Below are 24783 nucleotides of genomic sequence, written 5' to 3'. Positions count from 1 at the left end.
AAAATGTAATCATGAAAACATGCAATAGAAGGTAACACACACATGCACACAAAGCTCATATGTCACATACACACACACACACACACACACACACACACACACACACACACACACACACACACACACACACACACACACACACACACACACACACACACACACACACACACACACACACACACACACACACACTATATTGTTTTCTCTTTTTTTTGCTCAAGGTTGTAATGCTATAGGAAGCATGTTTTAACATAACATGTAATTGTATATTTCTATATTTAGAATAGGTAGCCTGATCAGGGATTGGGGTTGCAAATTAACCATCTGGTCATAAACCTTTTATGATTCACATCTACAAGTTGTGACAGCCTTGCCATTTCATGTTTGTAATAATGTGCACTGCATTGCCCCCTGCCAAATAAACTACAAATGAAAATGAATAAGGCCTTTATTACTGGTATAATCATATAACCTTAATTAATTTCACTTATAGGTCACCTATGCATACGGTAATTACACATGTACTAATGGCTAACATGTGAACCCTAGTTTTATTTTAGTTCATTATAAGAATATTGTAGTTCATTCGACCTACTGTGATAGTTGCTATGCTGGTTCCAGCTGGACTGTGTTCTGGGACCTCGAGCTTATACGTCTCATTTTTAAATGTGGGACTGTTGTCGTTCACATCATTGATTGCAATGGTGACGATGGCTGTAGATTGGAATGCCGTGTCTTCACTGTCCACAGCTATGATCTGAAAAAGACAAAAAAAGAAAGAATATTTCATGTTAGTAATGTGTTTGTTTTCCCTAACCCTAAAAGTTCTGAGAAGAGTCTAAAAGTTCTGGAAACAACCCTAGCAATTGACGGTTCTTCATGGAACTTTTACTTTTTACAGGGCATATCCAGAGCAACTATTTTTCAAGGGTTAGACAATAGTGTCATACAGTGGCTGGAAGTATGCTCTGCCGTGTCTGCACAATGCATTAAAAAAACACCAATAAAAACCCAAAACAATTCGATCCCCTGATCTTCATGAGGCATAAGCACTACTAAGTCCCCCAGAGCAAGATGTAAGCTTATCACCTTTCCATCTAGTCTAATCCAATCAGTGCCATTACCTTTATTTATTTTTATTTATACACTTTAATTGAGAGGGTGTCCTCCTGTGTTCTGACCATTTGCTGCCGGATTAATCTTTCTTTCTCATTACATCACAGCAAATGCTGCCTATGTGTCTGTCCCATTGACTGTCTAATATACAATCAATGGTCTGTCCGCTATATACACCTCACCAAGTCCCGCCCATTTCATATACTGTATTATCATGGTCTCAAATGATTTCCTACCTGCTGTTGCCAGTAAATAGTCACCACTGAAGTCTCTGCACTCCAGTGAGCAGGGCTCTAAATGAACTTTTTAAATCACCAGCCAAAATGGCTAGTAAATGTTAATCTTTAATAGCCAAACACACATTCACATGCCTGTGCCTGTCTGCATGGAGTCAAAACATTGCTCACAGTTAGTCCCATCCCTAATTTCTTGGCTGTAGCCGACCTACTAAGCCAAGGCCCTATGTGAGTTAAGCCAGGATAATACGGGCCAGAGCTCAGCCAAGCCAATCTGAGGTAGACGGCCAGGTGTCTACCCTGCATGCCAGAAACACCTCTGTCAAAAGACTTACTGTCACACACTCTTTCTTTTCTAATGCCTCTTTTCCACTGCCGGTTTTCTGGTAGCCTACAGCTCGACCCAGCTCTATTGGGCACAACACCGCTCAACCGAAGACCAAAAAGTGGCGGCTGAGTCGTGCTGTGTCCAACTGTAGGCATACCAGAAAACTGGCAATGGAAAAGAGGCATTAGAAAAGTCGACATCGTCAGAAACCTTCAAAACAATCAGGGCCGCAGATAGCCTTGACCGGGCCCAGGACAAAATAATCTGGCAGGGCCCCCCTCTCAATACATTCAATATAATGGGGACCCAATTTTGGGCCCCCTCATTCCCCTGTTGCCCCCCAAGGTCCTCCCTCGCATCACATTCAATATAAGACCCTCTCACTCCCTGGGCCCGGGACAAAATCATCTGAAAGGCCAGAACCCCACATATAATATTATGGGTACCCAATACAACGGGTACCCAATTTTGGCCACCCTCACTCCCCGGCTTCCGGCCTGGTCAAAAGACTTACCGTCACTGACATAGATTGTTTCTCTTCAAAGTCGACTATGGCAGGATTCTTCACGACAATCTGGACGTCAACTTCCGACTGAGCACTGGTTGGGACAACTGAGAAGGCATCCTTATCCGGCCCGTCTAGGCTCAAGTCAAACCTGCTGTTTATTCCCTGGGCAAAAAATAAATACATTCAAAAATCAGGAAGGTCCTGCAACAAAATGTACTATAAAAAGAAAGAGTTAAACAGGACACCATACATTTCTGTAGCAACGATAAAATGAAACAAAATGAAACCAGAAGCCAGCTGGTCTCATAGGACTCAATGTTAACTGCTAGCTTGGAGGTAAACTTTGTACTGCCGTACTCAGAAAGTACAGGAAAGTACAGGAAAAAGGTAAAACCCAGTCATTTAACTCAAGGATAGGTGTAAAATGAGCTTATTTCCAAAAATGGGACAGTATCACTTTAAGATAAAACTTGTCAGCAAAGCAAATGTATAGTATGTAAATCAAATCAAAATAATGAATGCAAGAAATTGTCCTTGGTTTCTTATTGAACAAATCTTAATCTTCATAGTTGCAACCATATTTGAAGAGGTCTTTTACAAATTACAATCCGATATTTATCTGACATTTCCATACTAAATTCAAACATCAAAACTGATCATAACTGATTTTACTGACATTACACAGCAAAACTTAAAGGGACACTGTGCAGGAAATGGTCAAAAAATGTCAAACTATGCTGCTTATTGAAATTGGGCTGCCTATTGCCAAATTTGATCTTTACATGAAAGTTTACCAAGTATTAAACACATATTTTCTAGTATGGTCCAAGTACAGTCATTTTTGCAGCTAAAAATGGCTATTTTTGGAAATTCAAAATGGCGGACCATGGAGAAAATCCCCCTTTTCATGTATGAAAAGTGAAATTTTTCCAGTCAAAATGAAAACTTAGAATTTGATGCTGGTGTTAAGTATTCATGAAAAAGATAATATTAGTGAATGGGCAGCATGAATTCTGGAAATAAACAACTAAAAAGCTCACAGTGTCCCTTTAATTATTAAATATTTTTTGAAAAAGCACATACATTTTGGAAAAAAACTCTGCTTTGCTTTAATGACTACTACTGTAGTTGAGAAGGAAACTTGTGCACATCCCAGGTTACAGTCCAGGACAAAGGCTGATAAATGTTTTACAGTGAGGAGTCTGCACACTTGACATTTATTTGCATTTTATTCCTCTAAAACCTATGATGACAATAAAACAGAAGTCTTACCCTGTCCTTGTCAATTACTCTGATCTTCAGTTCCAAGACAGGAAGCCCAGTAGCTGAATGCTCATCAATATTCCCACTGAACGAGTTCGCAAGCTCACATGAGTCTGGGTTGGCACAGTTATAAAACTCTGGTTTTTCGTCATTTACATCGCCAATAGTGATTTCAAGTTTGCTGGTTGTAACTGCATGTCCACCAGACACATCCTGTTTGGTTTCCTTTGCCTGGGGAAGACAGGTTCAGTTATACATTATGCTTAGGAGTGTGTGGGGGTTGGGGGGTGATCAGAAAAAAACACCACACAAAGAAGTGGATACATCTGCCTTTAGGGTCTAAGACCCTGTTTATGTGGATATTTTTGTAAACACATACATTAGGACCTTTTGCTTTTACATTTAGGAGTTCTAGCTCCCTAAACTGGATATTTTTTCTAGTTTTCTAAAACACACCTGCCACAAAGGTGATCCACATGCCATGTAAACGGGCTCAAAATATGTAAATAAAAATGTTCTTTTAAAATATATATATCTGTAATCAAGGCCTAAATCACAAACTCAAAGGCTTTTGTGAAGGATTGGATAAAATATTTGGTTCCTTTGTAGCAGGGCTTTGAACCGGTTCAAGGAACGAAAACGAAAACGAAATACTTTTTGTATTTTACAGGGAACAGAAACGAAACCAGAAACTTTATTATTTTTTATGTTCTGGAACGGGAACACTTATTTAAAAATAATGGTAACCGGTTAATACCGGTTAATACCGTTCCTCAAACAAAAAAAAAGTAATTATTTTCCTGCGCACGTTACCATGACGGCTGAGGTTCACGTCCTGTGTGACATCAGACATTCTCTGACTGAATGGAGAGAGAGCTGTGGATTACAAAGTCTCCACTCCACATCTTAAATAAGAGAAACCACTGTCATACAAAAGGGCAGAGTTTCCATTGCATCATTGTAAGACATTGCAGAGAAGCGCGTGTAAAACGCACTGTGAATGTTCAACGTTGTTGGACATCCATGGCCGCTTCAAATATGCACAAACTCACAATGTCCATTATAGTGCTCCCTGTGACCCAAGTCAGCGCGGAGCGCATATTTTCATCATTGTTTTTAATTCTCTACTTCTACGCTTGAATATACTTCTACGTCCCTGAATGACAAAATTCAGGAGGATATTCTTTTCATCCGCTTGAGTAAACAGTTTGGAATGTCGGCTGACTCATTGCACTTCCGTCTTTCTTGGTTAACGTCAGTTACTCCCATAGGGGAGTAATCAGCTGACAGGAACGAAATTAACCGTTCCGGGAACAATATTTTTTTTGTTCTAACCCGTTCGGGAACGTCAATTTATTGGTGGAACTCATAACCGGGATCGTTATAATTAAGCGGGCTTGCGGAGCAAGGACCATGCAGAGCATGGCCCTTGCAGAGCAAGGCCCGATTATAGTAATCTCTAAGTCCTGTTTCTCTATTTATTTATCGTTCTTGTGCAGGGGCAGTAAAAATAGAAAATGGATCTCCTCCTAGGCCTTTCGAGATAGAGACACCGTTCAAACACTAAAACGACCGGCTCGGCTTGGAGATCGCGTATATTAATAGGCTTTTCCGTGTCTCTTGTCGTTTTCCCGTTTTTGGCGATTTTGTGAAAGCTTGGGTCCCCATTGAAAACAATGGTGTTACCTTCATGAACCAAGGTTCCGCCACTCTAGAGATTAGAGTGTAGGAGGCTTTTTCGGTCATAAAACATCAACACTTTCACCTAGAAGTTTAGTTGACGCGTTGTTAGCGAACTCTATGGGATGTCTCCAAATTGTCAAAGTTTCATCTCCCAACTCCCAATACTTTTTAAATGGCAGGTTTGTAAAAAAAACAGTCCTGGGTCTATGGAGAATCCCAGTCTTTCCAAAAGTGCATTTTTCAAGAGATCAGCGCATGTCCCACACGGAGGTCCATTTGTGCCTGAACCATTTAACCTATAAACTTCATTCAAAGACTGTTAGAGAGATCACAAGCATGACTCCGATCTGTGAAAAGGACACGTGCCAACTCCTTTTAGTTTTTTTACAACGATGTTGTAAAGACAAAAAACTCATTCTCATTCTCTCCCCTGTTAACAGCACAATACTAACTGTCATTCAGAACAGGTGCAGTCAATGAAGGGTTCCATTTCAACTGTCACTGTCTCAAGATTCTATTCTTAACGAGCAGGTGCGAGCAACCATTCTAGAAGTCTATTGTTCAGCTCTGCAATGCAATGTAATATAGTCTTGCTGGACTGTGCATGACAGCTAGCTGCTTGGCTTAGTGGTAATGCATGCTGCTGGATTAGAGATATGGAGGTTGAGGGTTCGAACCCCACCCAAGCCATGTTGATTTTCAAAATTATATCATATGCAGTGTTCCTTGGCCAACTTAAAATGCCATGTATGTCATTTATTATCAATGGCAAATGTGCTGGATTAGAGATATGGAGGTTGAGAGTTCGAATCCCACTTGAAGCGATGCTGATTTTCAAAATTATATCATATGCAGTGTTCCTTAGCCAAGTTAAAATACCATGTATGTCATTTAGTATCGATGGCAAATGTGCTGAATTACAGATATGGAGGTTGGGGGTTCGAACCCCAGTCGAAGCCATGTTGATTTTCAAAATTATATCATATGCAGTGTTCCTTGGCCAACTTAAAATGCCATGTATGTCAATTAGTATGGATGGCAAATGTGCTGAATTACAGATATTGAGGTTGGGGGTTCGAACCCCAGTCAAAGCCATGTTGATTTTCAAAATTATATCATATGCAGTGTTCCTTGGCCAACTTAAAATGCCATGTATGTCATTTAGCATGCATGGCAAATGTGCTGAATTACAGATATGGAGGTTGGGGGTTCGAACCCCAGTCAAAGCCATGTTGATTTTCAAAATGATATCATATGCAGTGTTCCTTAGCCAACTTCAAATATCATGTATTGTATGTCATTTCATATCAATGGCAAAGGGGCTGGATTACAGATATGGAGGTTGTGAGTTCGAATCCCGCTCGAAGCCATGTTGATTTTCTAAATTATATCATATGCAGTGTTCCTTAGCCAACTTAAAATACCATGTATGTCATTTAGTATATCCCCTAAACGCAGAGCTACAACACTTTCAAGATGGCTGAATCCAAGATGGCTGAATTGTTTGGCCCATAACTTCTGACTGGGTGGATGGATTTTTTCCAACATTTCTTTTAGCTTTGTTTTCTCAATAGTACTTTGTTTCATCTCTGCCCCAAAAGGCAAGCCCGCTTCCAGCATTTTCTGTGAGAATGCAATCTAGTTCTGTTTCTGTTCGGAACGGAACGTTTGGAAAAAAATAACGGTTCAAAGCCCTGATTTCTAGGTCAGATTTCCTAACTTTGGACAGAAAGAATAAAATAATAGACAACTCAAACACGCACCTCAATTTCCAGAGTAATGACTCCATCAGTCAACAAATGCTGCTCCCGATCCAGCTCGCTTTTGACGGTTATGTTTCCACTGGCACTATTTATTGCGAACAGGTCACTCACCGCTGGACCTGCAAGAAGAGGAAGTGGCTTTAACAGTGTAAACTTAGCATTCAATTCCTGGAAAGGCTAGTCAATTGCTGTGATGGACTTCCCTGAAGCCGTGGCCAGGAAAGGCTAAAAGGCCCAATGGAACGTCTCTGCTTAAACCACGTCACTACATTGAACACACTTCTACCCACGGACATTGGAACTGCTCAAAGTTGATTGCTTCCCGACAAAGTGGGTGGAGTCCACGATTTCTCTGGGGCTCAGAAATTATATTTGTATTGCTCCTGGCCTGACTAGAAGCAACGCCGAGGGTGTTGCATCACTAGGAGGGCGTGGCCCGGCTAATGATGGACTACACTGATGAAGGCTCTTGTAGTTGAAACGTATGAAAAAAGAAAAAAGAAGAACCTAAGTGTGAATACTCCCTACACTGTTTTAATTACTCAGAGGTGTTTAGAAAAGAGCCTATTTGATGATTGGACATTAAACAAGCTATTTAATTCATCTATGACAGGACAGGAGCTGGGGGGAATAACAACTAACCCCTAGACAACAGCCGCAGGGGAAAACACCCATCAGCTGCAGGGGGTGACAGGGAAACGTCCCCGTCACCCAGGAGACGTTTTGGGATTAAAGGGACAAAACGTTGGTGAATGGTGGTTCCCGACTGATGACCCTGCAGCTGACCCATGGGCACCGGAGGAGGTGCGACAGGCAGCAATGCCCAGCAGGATGTAACACCTTCCTGTATAAATCCTGATCATTTATTACAATTGCCGTAAATGGCTGAAATCACAACATGAAGAAAAGAACAATACACACTTTACTATGGATATGGATACCATTGGATACCATGGACATTTGTTCTTGATCTATTAGCAAACATTCAATTTGGCAAAAGTATCGAAATACTCCTGTGTTATCGATTAAAAAAAGCTAAACAACTGCGGTTTCAACAGAGGAGATCTTCTTACTTTTAATGCTGTACTCAATGGGTGATAAGATGCCAGTGTCTGGGTCTCTTGCTCTCACTGTAAACACAGTTGTGCCCTGAAATGGACATCACAAACACAGCACATGTGAGTAAAAATATTTATTTTCTATTCATTTTTATACAATGCTGTTACAAACTAACACATTAAGAAGGCAGTGCATGCACCAAACACTTAGGGAGTACCCTTTCTAAGAGTTGAATTAATTAATTAATTAGTTGCATTTTTTTTCCCACTGTGAATCTCATACTGTAAATGCAACACAAAATCAGACATAAGTATGCAGAGGGCAGGGTCGCAAGGTTTTGGAGTTCCTAAGCATAACTGGTCACGAGGCCCCCCATAATAAACCACAATAATAACAACATGTGTTTTAGTACATCTCAATTCAGGAGGCCCCAATTTTGGTTGAGGCCCTAAGCGCTCTGCTTATTCTGCTTATGCCTAGTATAGTGGCGGCCCTGGCAAAGGGTCACCAGTGACAGGCATTCCCTGTAGCTGCCCCCACCATGTGGAATAAACTATCCAGCCACATTCAAAATGCCCCGTCAGTGGCCCTTTCCAAATACCACCTCAAAACACATATTTTCTCACAGGCCTTTGGCTGCTAGTTTCCACAAGCACACACACATACATACACATCTACACATGCACAGATGCTATGTTAAGCGACCTTGGGAATTTTGAAAGGTGCTACAGTATATACAACAGAATTGTTGTTGTTGTTGTTGTTGTTATCATTATTATCATTATTATTATTATTATTATTAATAAATACAACATGCATACCACCGGCGTGCCTTCCTCCACCGTAACAACGTTGGGGAGATTGATAAACTGTGGGTCCAGGTTTGGTACGTCCTTCACAGTGATCAAGACGAAGGTTGAAGTCTGCTGAATAACATTTGGAACGTCACCGAGGGGACCACCGCCATCCTGAAAAGCCAAAGGGAATTGAAATCAATAGACGAACATGCCTGAGTTTGACATACCTGACTTAGACAAAGGGTATACAGGGGTTGGGAACCTTTTTCATTCAAAGAGCCATTTCAAATAGCTCCAAGGGCCGTAAAAGTCCCCCAAGGGCCATACTATGAACACAAACCAGGATTTCCCCCTGCACTTTAGGTCTATATTGAAGACAGTCACCTTTAAAACAGACCCGCCTTCTCTATGTCCCCTGAATATAGCTTCATATGGAATTTCTAACATTCCTTTACAAAATGTGTCATATTTCATATGAAGCTGCATAACGTTAAAAGTATGTTGGGGGCCGGATAAAACGGCTTCAAGGGCCGCAAATGGCCCTCTAGACATAGGTTCCCCACCCCTGCGGACAGTAGACACCCCTGTAGACAGACTAAGCATAGACCTCTAACATAAACTGTTGCACAAAGCAGTTAACCCATTTTAGCCTAAGCCCTTTTTAGGAAAAGGTGCCCTCTGCCTATTAAAACCTAAATATCTCAGCCTCCGAAGCACATAAAAACATGAAATAAGATGCATTTAAAAGCTATGACCCTCATTTATTCAGCTCTGACATAGCCACATTTTTAATAAAACACCTCAAATATCAAGAACCTGAATGCTATATGTTGCTCCAGGACAAAATGGGTTAAGACAGAGCATTCTCAAGTCAAAAAACAAGTATAAAACATGCATCCCCTTCTACAAATAGCATCTATAAAAAATAGAGATGTTTGGAAAAATACAGGTGCTACAGCCAACATCTCACAGCTTTATTTTGGAAAACAATGTATCTGGGACTTGAGGCAGGTCAAAATTAAGTCTAAAACAAACAGTGTATGTCCTTCAATACAAATAGCATTTTTAAAAAATAGTCAGTAGTTGGCAAAATACACCTAACAGCTTCAATATATCTGGTAGGTACACTGTGTGGTCCTCTAAGACACGGACACAGGGCATGCTAGTGTCTGTTTTCTTTCTTACCTGGGCAAGGATGGTTAGCTGGTAGAATGAGCTTTTGTCTGTGAAGCTCAGCTCTCCTTTCAACTTGATGAGGCCAGTTCTGGACCCTATTTCAAAGAGGGCTGTTCCATCAGATGGTGAGGCCTAGATGATACATAAGCCACAACTGTCATTACTGGGTGCCTAGATTGGGTCACACAGCCATTGTAATAATCCTCCTACTGTAGCAGACTCATAGCATAAAGCTCAGTTACATTGTCTCCTTTGTATACCTTGAAATGGACCATGTATTTTGACTCTGATGTAAACAGAGAATTGAATTGAAAATGTCTCTGCCTTTGGGAATGTTTCTTACCCCTGAAATTGAGTAGGTCACAGCCCCAGCAACTCCAGAATCTGGATCCGTTGCTGACACAGTAATGACTGACGTGGCCAAGGCTGCATTCTGTAGAAGGTGTTGCAAAGAGGGGATGTTTATGGTCAAGACACATATGAATATATGGATATATGGATTACCCTTACCAAAATGAAAACATATTTAAAATGTCAAACAATACCACTGAATTGCCCCTTCCCATGTGTGTGTGTGTGTTTGTGTGTGTGTGTGTGTGTGTGTGTGTGTGTGTGTGTGTGTGTGTGTGTGTGTGTGTGTGTGTGTGTGTGTGTGTGTGTGTGTGTGTGTGTGTGTGTGTGTGTGTGTGTGTGTGTGTGTGTGTGTGTGTGTGTGTGTGTGTGTGTACAAGGCCAGAATTAAATGAATTAGACATGCCTATAAATGGTCAACACCATTGTCAGTAGTCTCTTGTGTTATATGGTGATCTGTACTGAGCTTACTATGTTAACGTTATTCTTGTCACATTTTAACAAATCTATAAATTAGCTGCATCCTGGTATAACCCTCAAGAGAAAAAAGTAGTTGATTAAGAATGGAAATTACGGTATTAGTAGTATGGAGGACAGTCAAAGGCAGACCAACAGATTAATTCACAGATACAGAAAAGAAACAAAAAATCAAATGTGTGAGAGACAGACTCAAGAGTACCAAATCACTCACCTCTGGAATTTCTGCATTGTATGGTATATTTACGAAGCGTGGAGCATTGTCGTTTGCATCCTCCAGCACTATGGTGCAAGAGCTTGGTGTCTGAAATATGAAAACATTCAATTGGTAAAAGTCACTGTTCACTGTTGCAAAAAAATAAATAAAAAATAATTATGTGTGTGTGTGTGTGTTTATATATATATATATATATATATATATATATATATATATATATATATATATATATATATGAAGAGTTCAGATGCAAAACCCAGACCTGCACTTCTATATTTTAAGAAAACCCCGTTGTTGGTTTGGTTTACATTCATGTACTTGATACTACATATAAATAGTTATATTACATAAATACATTTAAAAAAATATGCCATTTTGATAGCTTTATATTAAATAAAAATGAATTAAGATAATTTTCTGAAATGGCACTTAGGGGGTTTTGCATCTGAACTCTTCATATATATACAGTATATATATATACACGTATATATCACTTACTAGTGTATTCGCATCTTTAGCTGTTAATGTGATTGGCAATATCCCATCAAAGGCAGGGTCCTATAGGGAAAAAAATGTAAAACAAAATTCAGAACTGAATATAGAATTGTTCACTCTAAAGTAAGGTCTCATGGAAAACAATTGCAGAAACTAACCTCTCTGTCCAGTGACAACTTGACAGTTACAACTCCTGTAGTTGCGTCGACGTTGAAATATACGGCTCCTGGTCCACTAATACCAAATGTCAATGGATCCCCCTCAGGGTCTGTCGCGATTATAGTAAATGCCGGGCTGCCTGTGTAGAGAAAAGCAGCTTTTAATACTTGGACACGTAATATATACTATGGCCTTATTGTGTTTTTGCAAAGAACAATATACCCTTACCTACTGCAATGTCCTCACGAAGGCTAATGACTGGATCATTGTCAATTATTGGTCCCATATTAGCTGAAAAACACAAAACATCACACAACAATGAATGGTAATGTAAGGTTATTGTTGCTGTACAATGCTTTTTTTTTTTTACATCTAATAGACTAAATAAATTCATTCATTCATTGATTCATTCAACAGTGCACATTCATTTCATTTCTAATACTGCATTGCACTGCATATTCCGATATTGCATACTTCAATACTTGACAACCAGGGGTGGATTAATGCACGTGCCTACCGGGCCCAGGCCCAGGGGGCCACAGGCCCCAAGGGGCCAGGCCAACTTGGTCCCGCAGCCACGACCCTAACCGGCCTTCAAAACCACCTTCGCAATAATAATCTTTCAAAGGTGCTTCATGTGCCACCCAATATAGTGTACAATGAACTGGTAGAGCCCCATAGGCCAAGTCAGGTCTGAGGGTGGGGGGCCCAAAGGGGCCCAAGGGGCCAGGCCAACTTGGCCCCATGGACATGACCCAAACCGACCTTCAAAACCACCTTTGCAATAATCATCTTCCCAATTATTTGAGTTCATGAGTTGCTAACATTTATTTGTGGTTGTTGTGTGTAGGCTTACCTACTGTTTGGTGGATTCGGCATTTAAAATGATGCTTTCATGCTTTCTGAGCTTTCAGTCATGAGTGATGGCTAGTAATCTCAACATAACATGCGTGGCCATTTTGTCATCTCAACATCTCAAATCTGAGGGAGTGAGTAAAATGGGATTTGCCATTCCTTGCTACCCTAAAATTGGAATTAGAATGCAGGAATTTGCATCTAAAAAATGCAACATTTTCTGGGGAAGGGCCCCCACACCCCCCTACACAAATGCTGCACCCATCAACGGCACCCCTGCCGAAACTGTGTTGCCATTCCTCTGAGTACACACTATGTACGTATACTGTATACTGTAGTTCTGCCTCACTGTATAGCATGGAAAAACTGCTGAGAATCGTAGTGACCAATTACCTGCTAGCTGTGAGCACTTTATAGTTCTCTTAGCATGTCCGATTAGCAGGGTGAAGATGCATTTTGGGCGGGGGGTTAAGGGGCCAAGACAGTGTCTGGCCCAGGGTGGCCATCATTTCTGAATCCGCCCCTGTCGACAACACTCCTCGTTATCGCATCTTGGTCAATTTATGTCTACCTCACCTCATCAGGACATGTTTGCACCTTGATTGTCCATTTTATGTGATTTTTGATCTGTCTTCAGGTCTGTGTGTATATAACACAGGCTATCTGAAACAGATGGGTTTTTAGCCTGGATTTGAACAGGGGCACAGAGTATATGTGTGCTTCGTGTTTACCTATCTTGCAATGCACATTATGTGTATTATTCCTATGCCTTACCTACATGGCCATAACCAGACATTTTCAAATACAGAGGTCAAATACCACGTGCTGTACTGCATACTATACATTTAGAATGCTTCAAACACTTTAGTCAAACTCTTAAGTTTGCTTTCATTAATCACTGCCTTGAGGATAACTGGGGGTGGCATACAGAAGGAATTTATCATTGTTGATCATATATCGATTTTCATCATAGATACATTTTACATTACTGAAAAAAAATACAGAGGCCATGACCTGTGTGTCCTCAATGTAGTTACGCCCATGGTTACCTTCTTGACGTAACTCTACTCTAGTGTACTATAATGAATGAGATGTTGGTTGACAGTAAGCAACAACAGGAAAATCAGAGTAGAGAATATTAATAAGATAAACAGCAGTGTTACAGCATAATTAAGTGCAGGCAAAACACGTAAAGAACTAAAATATGTGACAATTGTGGTGAGGAGGTAACAGTCTGTGGTTATTCACTAAAAAAAGCAACAAAATTAAGTTCACCAGTGTGCAGTGATTCCTGTTGCTTTCCTTGCATTACTGATGACTGCACTTCACCAGCACCTGGAAACTGGCTGTGCGTAGGAGTTTCAGACCTTTGAGGTCTTATAAGCCCCTTTCCATAGAGCCTCTGTTATAATGTTATTGGCACGAAAAATGTCATTACCTATTCTTATTCTGTTACCTAAGGCGGTCGATAATGTCATATCTATCTTGTTATGATGTAGCTGAGTGTTTTTAGCAAGGAGTAAATAGGCCTGTTGATGGGCCTAGTATCTACTCAAAGAGGATATTGGTGAACAATAATGAGAGGTTGTCTTATTTTTGATAAATCTGTAGCAGAGTTGAGATAAATACAAGAGCTGGATCAATACAAGTAGCATAGAGAAGAACACATTTATAATGCACGCACACGCACACGCACACGCACACGGTCACACGCACACGCACACGCACACACACGCACACGCACACACACACACACACACACACACACACACACACACACACACACACACACACACACACACACACACACAGAGACCAGCAGACTACTACCAGTAATAGAATAATAGCAAAAACAATACTCAAATCCAGCTGGTCTACAAACAAATTTCCAACACTACACAGTTTTATGTCAGTCCTGACTACAATGTGAAAAAGTGGTCTGTCCACTGTGTATAAGCTCTAAAAAATATATACAATATTTTTTTAACAAACATCAACATGCTGATTCACCAGTGGGATCTTTCCTTGCAAGACGTTGCCATTTGCTAAATAATAAAGTATATATTTTTGTATCTTATACCCAATGTGCACACTACAACTACTATCGGATTCCTGTTATTGTGGAGGTGTGCACCCTAACTTCCAAAAGGCAACAAAACAATCACAAGCAGCTAATTGGAGTGCTTCTGGGTCTTCACCTTTTTCCCTTGGTGCTCTTCAGTGTAGGGGCTCTCAAACTTGGTCCAGGTAGACAAATGCTGAGGCACTCAAGGTTGCAACTTTTACTTTACGCCCTGAAGAAGGCCATAAAAGCTGAAACACGTAGGCAAATAAAAAAGTAAAAATTGCAACCTTGAGTGCCTCAGCATGTGTCTACCAGGCTACAAAACAATGTTCTGCCTTCATAATTAAAGGTAGTGATACACAGGGCACCTTTTTGAGAAATGTTGCCCGGCACCAATATTAGGTGGTGGGCCCAGTCTCATATCTTGTCAGTTCGTTGGTACGAGTGGCAATTTTATTTTTGCTTATATAACCCTCTGACAACCCATTAATCAATATTTTGGCTGTTGTCATCCTCAAAACTTGCACATTGATTTATAAAAATGACAACAAATAATAGCCAACCGAGTGACGTCACGTCAATGCAAAGTCAACGAGGCAGAATACAGCTAGCGCGTGCATGCTACCCGGAACCGTCAGATTTCATGGCAAAAAGTTACAAGTTGGGGGGTAAGTGGGCTCACTTGTTGTGAACATGCAAACAAAAATATTTTTCTCAAACTTTCAGAAGTGCTCTTTTTCGAACGAGCGAGAGATAAATGTCAAAAAGAGGACAGGTCTGTTCCCTCAAAGCAATAGAGCAATGAGGTGACGGGGGGTAGATCAATTCGCCAAAAAACTACGTGTCAGTAAAGAAATGCAAGCTGTGTTATTTTTTCCAGTAACAGGAAAATGGTCAGGAATGAAATACCTACGTTGTTTCAATGATTAGGTGAATTATCTGCCCATGAAAAAAGCCCGATATGCGGATAAATATTCCCTTTTCAACTTTGAGGGGCGGAGACTTCCCATTGACTGTGCATTATGTGACGTCACCCCCAGTCTTTTTTATTTTCGTTATTTTTTAATATAAACGTGCAACTTTTCAGCGTGGCAACAGCCAGAATATTGCTTTACATATTGTCAGGAGGTCATATTAGAAAAATCAAGTTGCCACTCGAGAGTGAGAACGAAACTCGTTTTCTAAAGGAGCTACAAAATCTAGCCCACCGTCTATATGACTGTCTCTTTATTTTCTGATATTTTCGGTGTAATAGTGATTGCCAAACAACATTTCCCAGCATCACTGCCTAGAAATGTTGCTCAAAAAGCCTTGTGTATGATCACCTTAAGAAGTTATACTGGATTTATGTCAGTCCTGCCTATAATAAAAAAGCTGATAAGATATCCAGCAACTCACCTTTGGCAGTCTGAGCCATTACGAGAAGAAGGAAAAGGTTTGTCACCTGCCCCATGGCTGCCTGTGGTGCTGTGGATACAAAACAACAAATAAATAGAAAGGGAACTGTGGTTACCAAACAAAACAAGATTTCTACACATTTTAAAGCTTTTCACTTGATCTATTATTAAATTCTTTCCTAAATCATTAATATCAAAGGTGAACAAAGAGTTTAGTCATCCCCACACAGTCTAATCTGGTGTATTGTTTTTAAATACACTCTATATCCCTTGAAAATTTGCACATTTAACTACATATATGAAATGCCTGAAAGCTTCTTACAACTACGTAACTGACAAAAATGTTACACAAATACATTTTTTCCTTCCTAAACACTGCTATGAAACACATCACTCTGGACACACACCACAACATTAAGCAAACGATAAAAAAAGAAGAAAACTAAAACAATAAAATAAAACAAGTTAGGTTTTGCTGTGTGGGAAAACCCAGGAGTGCCATGAAGCACCTTACCGGCCCAGTGCAGTCGACGCTGTAGAGACGGACGCTCCTCTGTGTACTGAGGTGAGGCTCCAAACAGATGGAGAACCTTTGCCTGGTACAGCCACTCTTGATTACAGCCTCCCGGCAGTAAACGTCAATCATTAACACCGCCGTGGGCGCTCGCTTAGTTAGACAGGAGGCACGTCTTCACTTTCTGATAAGTGGGAAAGCAGCTTAGCATTGGGGCTCTGGCACTAGCACCAACACTGGCACCATGGCATGGGAGCAGCCGTTGTACTTGTCCTGTGTGTGAAGAAGTTAGTGGCATGCATTGATCGCACAGGTTGGCGCTTCTCTTTAGCAGTACACACACACACACACGTGCGCACACAAGTACTTACACATGCACACACACACACACACACACACACACACACATCCAAATGCATGCACAATAAAAAAAAATCCAGTGTTAATTCAACATTACTCTGAGGATATTGCTCCAGGGACTGTAACCAATACCCTGTAAATAACTGTAAGTCACTTTGGATGGATTATATTCTCAGAACAGTGTTTAATTAACACTGTTTTGTAAAATGTGTAAACCTATAGCCTACAAATCCAAAAGCATAAACCTACACAATGAAATGCAGTGTTATTCAACACTACACTGTAATATAATAATAATAATAATACACTGGAACAAAATACACTCTAAACACAAGCACAAGATAAAAGGGGTTCCACGTGCTTCTGTTAGGGCTAACATGTTGTGCACTTGAATTAAAAAGAAAAGCATCCCATCTGAGCTGCTCTGGTGTCTTCTCTTCATTCACAAGTAGGCCTACAAGATATTGAATCGACTCTCTGAGTGTCGAATTAACACGTCCAACTTCACCACGTCCAAAAGCATAAACCTATCCCGACCGTTCACCACAGAAACGAAGCCACCGAGTTTAAGTGTATAGTCTGGAAACAAATACACTCTAGACAAGAATATGTTTAATCAACTCTTTAACTCGTTAACTCTTTTTACTGTGTATTCCAACCATGCATCAAAAGCAGGAACCCACCTCAAATGGTGCCCGTCAGTCAGGGGTTGGCGTCATGGAGGGGACAGGATGGCATGGCGTGCGAGGCCCGGCGGATTCACTGGCAGACGGGCAGGCAGACTGGCAGACAGCGAGAGGCTGGCAGGGCTCCGATCGGGTTGGACCAGGAGGACTGCACTGGGACCAAAAGAACAATCACCAGGGCATCTTTGGCTTACACTGGCCCCTCACACACATACAGTACAGGCCACCTTCCTTCGTACACTGTATATCCTGTTTGACTCAGTCCACTATTGTCAAGATGGACCAATGGGCCACCCTTTTAAACTGTGGGCTAGTCCTTAAGAAACTTTAGAAAAAAAGAGGTATCGCACACCAATAAAGTCTTTCTTGAGGTTGCTTCTTGTGTATACAAATGTTAACAAAATGTCATTTTCTTTAACATTTGTGAGCACTAGTCCTTAAGAAAAACAAAAAAGCAGAAAAAAAACCCAACAGTGTTGACCATATGGGCTATCGTGCCACCGGGTAAATGCCCTGTATGCCAGATTACCAGGCCTGCCCTGGATTGGACCTGGACGCCACCTGACCACAGTGGGATGCCATGACCTGAGCAAACAGCTTAGCAGAAGCAAAAAAGAAAAACCACTAGCGACTAGCAAAGAAGCTAGACTCCCCGTCAAAAGCTGCAACAATGCAACACAGTCCTTGTGCCGTGATAATGTTGATGCGGGGTTGAGAAAAATCCAAGTAGGCTGGGAAAAAAAGGATGACAGGAATATCAAGAAATAACACAAATATAAAAAAAGGACAATAGTTTAGTGTAAGAGGGGCAAGGGGGACACTCCCGTCTGAAATAAACTACCAGACACGTTAGTGAGACCACAGGCTCCACCTACACACTCTGAAGCCTGTTAATGAGCTCAGCGGGCTGATCACTGTCACCCCCCCCCCCAACACACACACACACACACACACAAACTCTCTCTCTCACACACACACACACACACACCCGCCCCCTCCACACACACCACTTCCACACACACACACACACCCGCCCCCTCCACACACACCACTTCCACACACACACACAATTAGTTGCTTCTAATTACTGTGCTGCAGACAAAGGATTAGCCTGTTACGTAGGCCTACAGTTTAGTTTAGGCATTTGGCAAAGTGATTCATCACACAGGCTACTCCAACTCAATTTTTCAACTTCTGACAACAGTTGTCTGGTCTATTGAGATAAAGTCTGGGGACCACTTAATAATTTCTCGTGGGTAAAGTGGGATTTACAATTGCCCTTGGCCATGCATTTGAGTGACAGAGGTGTCCCCGCACGGTTCGTCCCCCTTGGGAACACGAACCTGCCACCTCGTCAACTACATCAGTTCAGAAATGGGAGGCACAGTACGAGCATGCTGAGCTAAAGGGCCAGTCCGATAGCCCAACGCTACCGCACTGTAGAGGCTTCGGGAGGGAGGTTTACTAACGTTCCACGCCACACTATACTAATTGGCCTCCATTACATTTGGCGTTATGAATATCATTTTGCACGCACGGTAGCCCATAGCCAACAGTGTCCATTGCATTCAAACAAACTACAAGCTTCATTTTGTCGCGTCATAATGTTTCCACCTAGTCTGGTACTGACCTTCTGAAAATTTCAGAAATGAAATTGAAGTATTATGGGATGGTCAGTGCCAGGCTAGTTTCCACCCCTCCCTGCTCTCGAATTGACTCCTGACCTCAGGCTAGCACTTTGGGACGGGCATTTATGCTCAGTATGGTCTGGGAAAGCAGCATGGGATTTCCCAGGCTATCACAACTAGGAGTGGGTATTGGCAAAGGGTTCACGATTCAATGTGCATCACGAATCATACACATGCCACAATGCGATTCTGTCACGATGCATTGCAATTCATATACTATCGTGATGTATTTTGCGATATTTAGCTCAGTAAATGCGTAAAAATACAGCTTATTTGTCAGTAGCGATGTAGCAGTCCTACGTCAATTTATTTTAGTGAAGCATTTTAGCATCTGGGAGAGAGCTTCCATTACAACAAAAAATATTACCCAGCCTAATCCCTAATGGACAAAATGAACCAGTGGCAAATTCAATTTTATTATCATTAAATGAATCATTGTCATGAATCGATGGTGCATTGTCATGACAATTTTTTTGCACACACCTATCCCAACAGCCTGACTCAGACTGAGAGCATGTACACAGTAAAAAAAATAAAACCAGTGTTGTTTAGCCTATGCTATAACCTTACTGTCACCAAAATGATATTGTCCTAGTAGTAATCTGTTACTTTACGCTCTTGGTAATGTCATAACAATGTTATTTTAATGTAGTTGAGTATTTTCAGCAAAGAGTGCATGGGCCTGCCGGTAGACCCATCGGCACAAAGACTGTACAATAAGTCAAAGAGTTGAAATGAACTCTCTGTTTCATATCATACGCGTTTGGTCCAACTCATGAATAGTGATAATTTTACTCTATGCACCGTATAACATTTTCAGTTGACACTGATCAATATTTTGTAAATATTAGGACCTGCAGCTGTGGCCATCAATCTTGTCCCATTTGTGTCAGTGCACAGACATTCAGTGTAAAGTGCACACTGAGCACTTAGGTTTGTTTTTATATTTCAGTATTTTTTGGGGGGGCTTTTCAAGCCTTTATTAGTTTTTACGAGATAGGACAGTGAAGATTGTGACAGAAAGCGAGTTGGGAGAGAGAGAGACGGGGAAGGGTCGGCAAAGGACCCGGGCCGGAGTCAAATCCTGGTCAGCCACATAGAAGACGAGTGCCCTACCGTTAGCACCATGGTAGGGCTGGTCCACTGAGGTCTTTAGTGCATAGTATCATGGACAGTTTGCACTTACTGGAAGTGACGGGCTAGCATAGCATTAGCTTGCCAAAATATTGGTTGGCTACTCTTAACATTACACACCTTCTTGTGCATTTGTTTATCATGACTTCACTCCAAATGGTGGTAATAAAGGTCAGCTGGTTCATGTCCCTACCGTGGCCTAATGGCACGGCAGGGCACTGGGTTACTACGTTGGTGAGCCGGGTTCAATTCTGGCCAGGTCATTTGCCAATCCTTCTCTGTCTCTCTCTTCTAAGTAAAGTAAAAGTAAAGCCACCTGGGAAACTCAAACTCCCATTGCCATTGTGACACAGCAGCACTCCACAGCACACAAGACGTCACTGCACACTGCACACAACCCACTCATTTCCTGTCCTCCCCTGTCCTGTCAAAAATAAATGTATAAAAAGCCCTACAAAAATATATATAAATAAACAAAGATCAACTGGTTCATTGAATGGTTTGGAGCAAATATGTGGTAGGCAGGGTTCGGAAAGCAGGATTATTGCCATTGCATGGACGGGTCCATCATTTCTCAAGTGTAGCATACCCAAGTGCTGACCCGTATCCAGGGTTGCCAGATGAGACTGATGAATTCCAGGCCTAAAAAATGGTCAAAACCCGCCTGGAAGCAATAAATCCCGCCCAAATCTATTGACTTCTATGGGAAAAATTGGGCGGGTTTTAATGCAAAATGTATTTTTTTACCCGCAGATGGCCATCCGAGCAGCCCAATTGGGCGGGAAACAGCCCAATCTGGCAAAACTGCGCTGTATCCCTGATAATTATGCTGCTCTTATCACATTCGACTTTGGTTTACAAGTTCATTTTCATACTGCAATACATAGGCCTAAACCTTCCATGTAAGACTCGACTTGACAGCACAGAACGAACAGGATAAGTGTGTAATGTATTCAACAGTGAATATTACTCATCATGACGCTCATGTTATAACTACATTTCTCATATTTTGAAACAAATAGAGCTTATTGAATAGTGAGATATTCATAAAATGAAAAAAGAGCACAATAACATCATCAGCAACAACAAAAAATAATAAACACACAGTAATAAAAAATAACAATAAAAACAAAAATAATAAACACACATACTTTATCATGGTTATGTTTACATAACCATCACACGGCAATAGTCAGGCATTCACAAAACAATTCAGCTGTCCGTTCCACCCAAACTATATGGCTTACCGCCTCAGCCGTAATGCGTTTACTGCCGGGTGGAAAATGACTAATAGAAAGCGATAGGCCAAGAGCTTGGGAGCAGTTCCAGGCCTAAGGACTGTACAACTTAACTGTGACCGGTTTTCAATCCCAAAGGCACATCTCTTGAAGCGAAACTGTGAAAATCACCAATACTTAATGTGTGTTTGTGTGTGTGTGTCTGTGTGTACGTTATGTATGATTTTTGCTGAATCGTGTTGTGGTGCTGAAGAAGCTACCCAAGTGCTTCAGAACGATACTGGTTTGACGTGTGGGTCATTCCACACCAATTGAGCAAATCTCCCTGCACTTGCGTCACAAAAAAATTTGAAACAAAAAAGCAAAACAATGCACTGATATAGTATAATGTACAGTGTATTTACTCTATTTTTTTGTGTGAAATATTGTAATTTTATGTGGAGCATAATTATACAGAGCACAAGGCACACAGTAATGTAATGCAGTGCAGTGTATATTGTTATATTACCTGCCTGTTATCTCTTTGAAATATTATTTCCTTTAGTAACTGCATTTGATTAGAGAGAGTCAATATTTACCTGAGAGCAATTTACCAATTCAGATCATATTTATAGACAGAAACCTAGTCGGAATTAGATAGGGCTTAACACAGCTTGGTAAATCATTTTGCATGTCAAGACTTAACCAATGACCTAGGGCCTAAATGTTTTACAGTTTACAGTTTTACAGTGATACAGTTTTATATATTCAGTGACAAAGCATTTTGTGTAAAATCACAAAAGCAACTGATAACATACAAAATAACAACCAATTGTATGAATTACAAAAGCATTTGAAATTTGCTGAAAGCAAGCAGAGACTACTGCCCCGCTGTCAGCCTAGCCACAACAACTTTTGGGGGAACTGTTCTTCATTCACCGTCCCAATAGCAAAAGGAGAAAATTACATTAGAATTGCGCTTTTGCAATACATTGAATTAAACATCTGTCGTCGGGGACGTCATCATGAGGCCAGAAGCAGGCAAGGGAGGATAGGAGCACATATGGGGCACCTAAGTCACGCCCTCTACTTCCTGGTTCATGGGGCAGAGGGAGTCAAAAAATAATTACTGGGCTCGACAACAATCCAAACCTCGGACCTCCACTTATGCACCACAAGTCCACCACGACTCGCCTCATTCACTTCCATTCATTTTTTTGCAACTGTCTGCCCCATGAACCAGGAAGTAGAGGGCGTGACTTAGGTGCCCACAGACCTGTATTAACCAGGTCTGTGTAGGTCCCCCATTAGAAAGAACCCACCAGGCGAGGCAGGCAGCCATTTGGCGCCCTCTAGCCGTTAGATAGTGAATAACACCTCCAAGTTTTCTACGGTGGTGGCGATTTTGTTTTTTTTTAAATGTTCATAATTTTGCATTTTCGCTTGGGGCCCCAACTGACCCTACAGTGGCCTGTGCCTGTCATAATCTTCCTGAGTCAATTTTAGTACAGGGCTGACGTACTTCTGGCCTTTCCAACATGGAAAAGCGGGTTTATCTTTTTGTCATCAGACCACCACACTGCATTATTCCAGCAATCTATATCCTTAGTCGTTGACGAGACCATGATAAACATATTTACTTTAGATGATCTCAAGCATGTGTGGTGGTAACCAAGTGAGGTATACAAAGAAAAGTGCTGCATGCTTAAAGTCAAGCATGATTGCCGGACTGACATGGTTTGGGGCTGCATGAATGCAGTCAATATTGGAAAGCTGAATTTCACTTAAAAAGAAACATACATGCCAATATGTACTGTGACTGAAGCAGATCATGATTTTAACATTGGGTATACTCACTTTTGAGAGGTACATTTTAAAACATATTTTGTAGCCTATTTTATGGTATTCTGTTTGAGTGAACAGTAAATTGAAGTGGTTATACTGTTCATTTGTCAAAGTGAAACTTCTTTGATTCTGTCCCATGAATAGATATACTTTCAAATCTGCAGAAACGTGAGGGGTGTACTCACTTTTGTCACACTTCACAACAACATTTCTGGGGTGACAGTGGAGGGTACCAGGTGTATGTAGGCCTATAGTGAATTTGATACAGCTAACTCTCTGTAGTCCAGAGTTACAGGGGGGCAGTCCATGAAGTCAGACGTTTCCTGGCAGGCAGTCGCTTTTGAGCACGACACGGGCACTATGCTGCCCCAGGAGAAGGTGGAGGGGCTCATAGGCCGTGGAGCAGCTGGATCGACTGGATAACTGCCAGATGCTTCTCGACCATATCCAGTGAAACTGAAGTCTTCACTCTCAAAGCCCCCCCTCTTCTCTTTCAGATCCATTGAAAACAGATTTTCCTATTTCTTTATGGAGGTTCTGCTGCATATTCAGAAGCATAAGCGTTTGTGTATCTGCAAAAATGACAACCGTGCTAATCTGTGTAAGCGCTTGCTTGGACATTCCATGGTCTTGAGATAGTTATGATCTATTTGCTGTTCATCATTCAAAATGGATGTACATTGAATAATTGTATATTCCTTTGAAAATTCAGTGCATAATGCAGTATTTATAACAGTAGCTCAAACTTGGCCTTGGCCTTTTTTCTCTTGCAAGAGATCATTGTTTTTTACTCAAGTTTCCAATTAGAGGCCCTACCGTGGCGCAAACGGTACGGCACTTGTTTGTTATGCGGCCAAATCGGGTTCGATTCGATGGGGAACTGATTTCATTCGAGGGTCCACTTCAAACTCCTCCAAGGGTCGTAAAAGTTCTCCGAGGGCCGTACTATAAACACAAACCAGGATTTCCCTCTGCACTTTAGGCCTATATTGAAACTTTGAAAGCAGTCACCTTAAAAACAGACCCCACCTTCTCTCGGTACCCTGAATAAAACATAATTGAAATGGAAAGGGATCTTACAAAATGTCATATTTCACGTGAAGATGCATAACATTGAAACTATATCGGGGGCCGGATAAAATGGACTCAAGAGCCGCAAATATCTAACTGATTACTTTGACTGTAACTATAACGCAGTTACCATTGCAGACACCCCGTTACTGCACGTTATTCAAGACACACAATGAACCTTTTTTTTTAACTTCATGATAGGACGCAAATTAGCCTTTTCCAGATGGAAATACCGGCACTATTTCAAACTCATCAAAGTCAGGGGTTAAAATGTGCACGTTGAATCGACGGCTCACACTTCAACCAAATTAGTGGCCCAAGAA

General features: G+C 41.2%; 1 protein-coding gene across 1 annotated transcript in view; it reads right to left on the bottom strand.

The window, feature by feature from the left end:
- The window catches only part of cdhr2 (cadherin related family member 2), a 37714-nt gene extending 21749 nt beyond the window's left edge, over nt 1-15965 (bottom strand). The window contains exons 1-13 of the mRNA XM_063189874.1: nt 15947-15965; nt 11857-11919; nt 11628-11767; nt 11473-11532; nt 10972-11061; nt 10273-10362; nt 9939-10061; nt 8778-8924; nt 7971-8046; nt 6898-7016; nt 3461-3682; nt 2195-2350; nt 596-757 (exon numbers count right to left, since the gene is read on the bottom strand). Coding sequence (XP_063045944.1) covers nt 596-757; nt 2195-2350; nt 3461-3682; nt 6898-7016; nt 7971-8046; nt 8778-8924; nt 9939-10061; nt 10273-10362; nt 10972-11061; nt 11473-11532; nt 11628-11767; nt 11857-11919; nt 15947-15965 — 1467 coding nt within the window. The remainder of the gene's footprint in view (nt 1-595; nt 758-2194; nt 2351-3460; nt 3683-6897; nt 7017-7970; nt 8047-8777; nt 8925-9938; nt 10062-10272; nt 10363-10971; nt 11062-11472; nt 11533-11627; nt 11768-11856; nt 11920-15946) is intronic.
- Between the last annotated feature and the right edge of the window lie 8818 nt (nt 15966-24783).

The sequence above is a fragment of the Engraulis encrasicolus genome, chromosome 23 (genome assembly GCF_034702125.1).
Source record: "Engraulis encrasicolus isolate BLACKSEA-1 chromosome 23, IST_EnEncr_1.0, whole genome shotgun sequence".
Lineage (NCBI taxonomy): Eukaryota > Metazoa > Chordata > Actinopteri > Clupeiformes > Engraulidae > Engraulis > Engraulis encrasicolus.
Note: the sequence above shows the minus strand (reverse complement) of the source record. Positions and strands in the feature narration are given on the sequence as shown.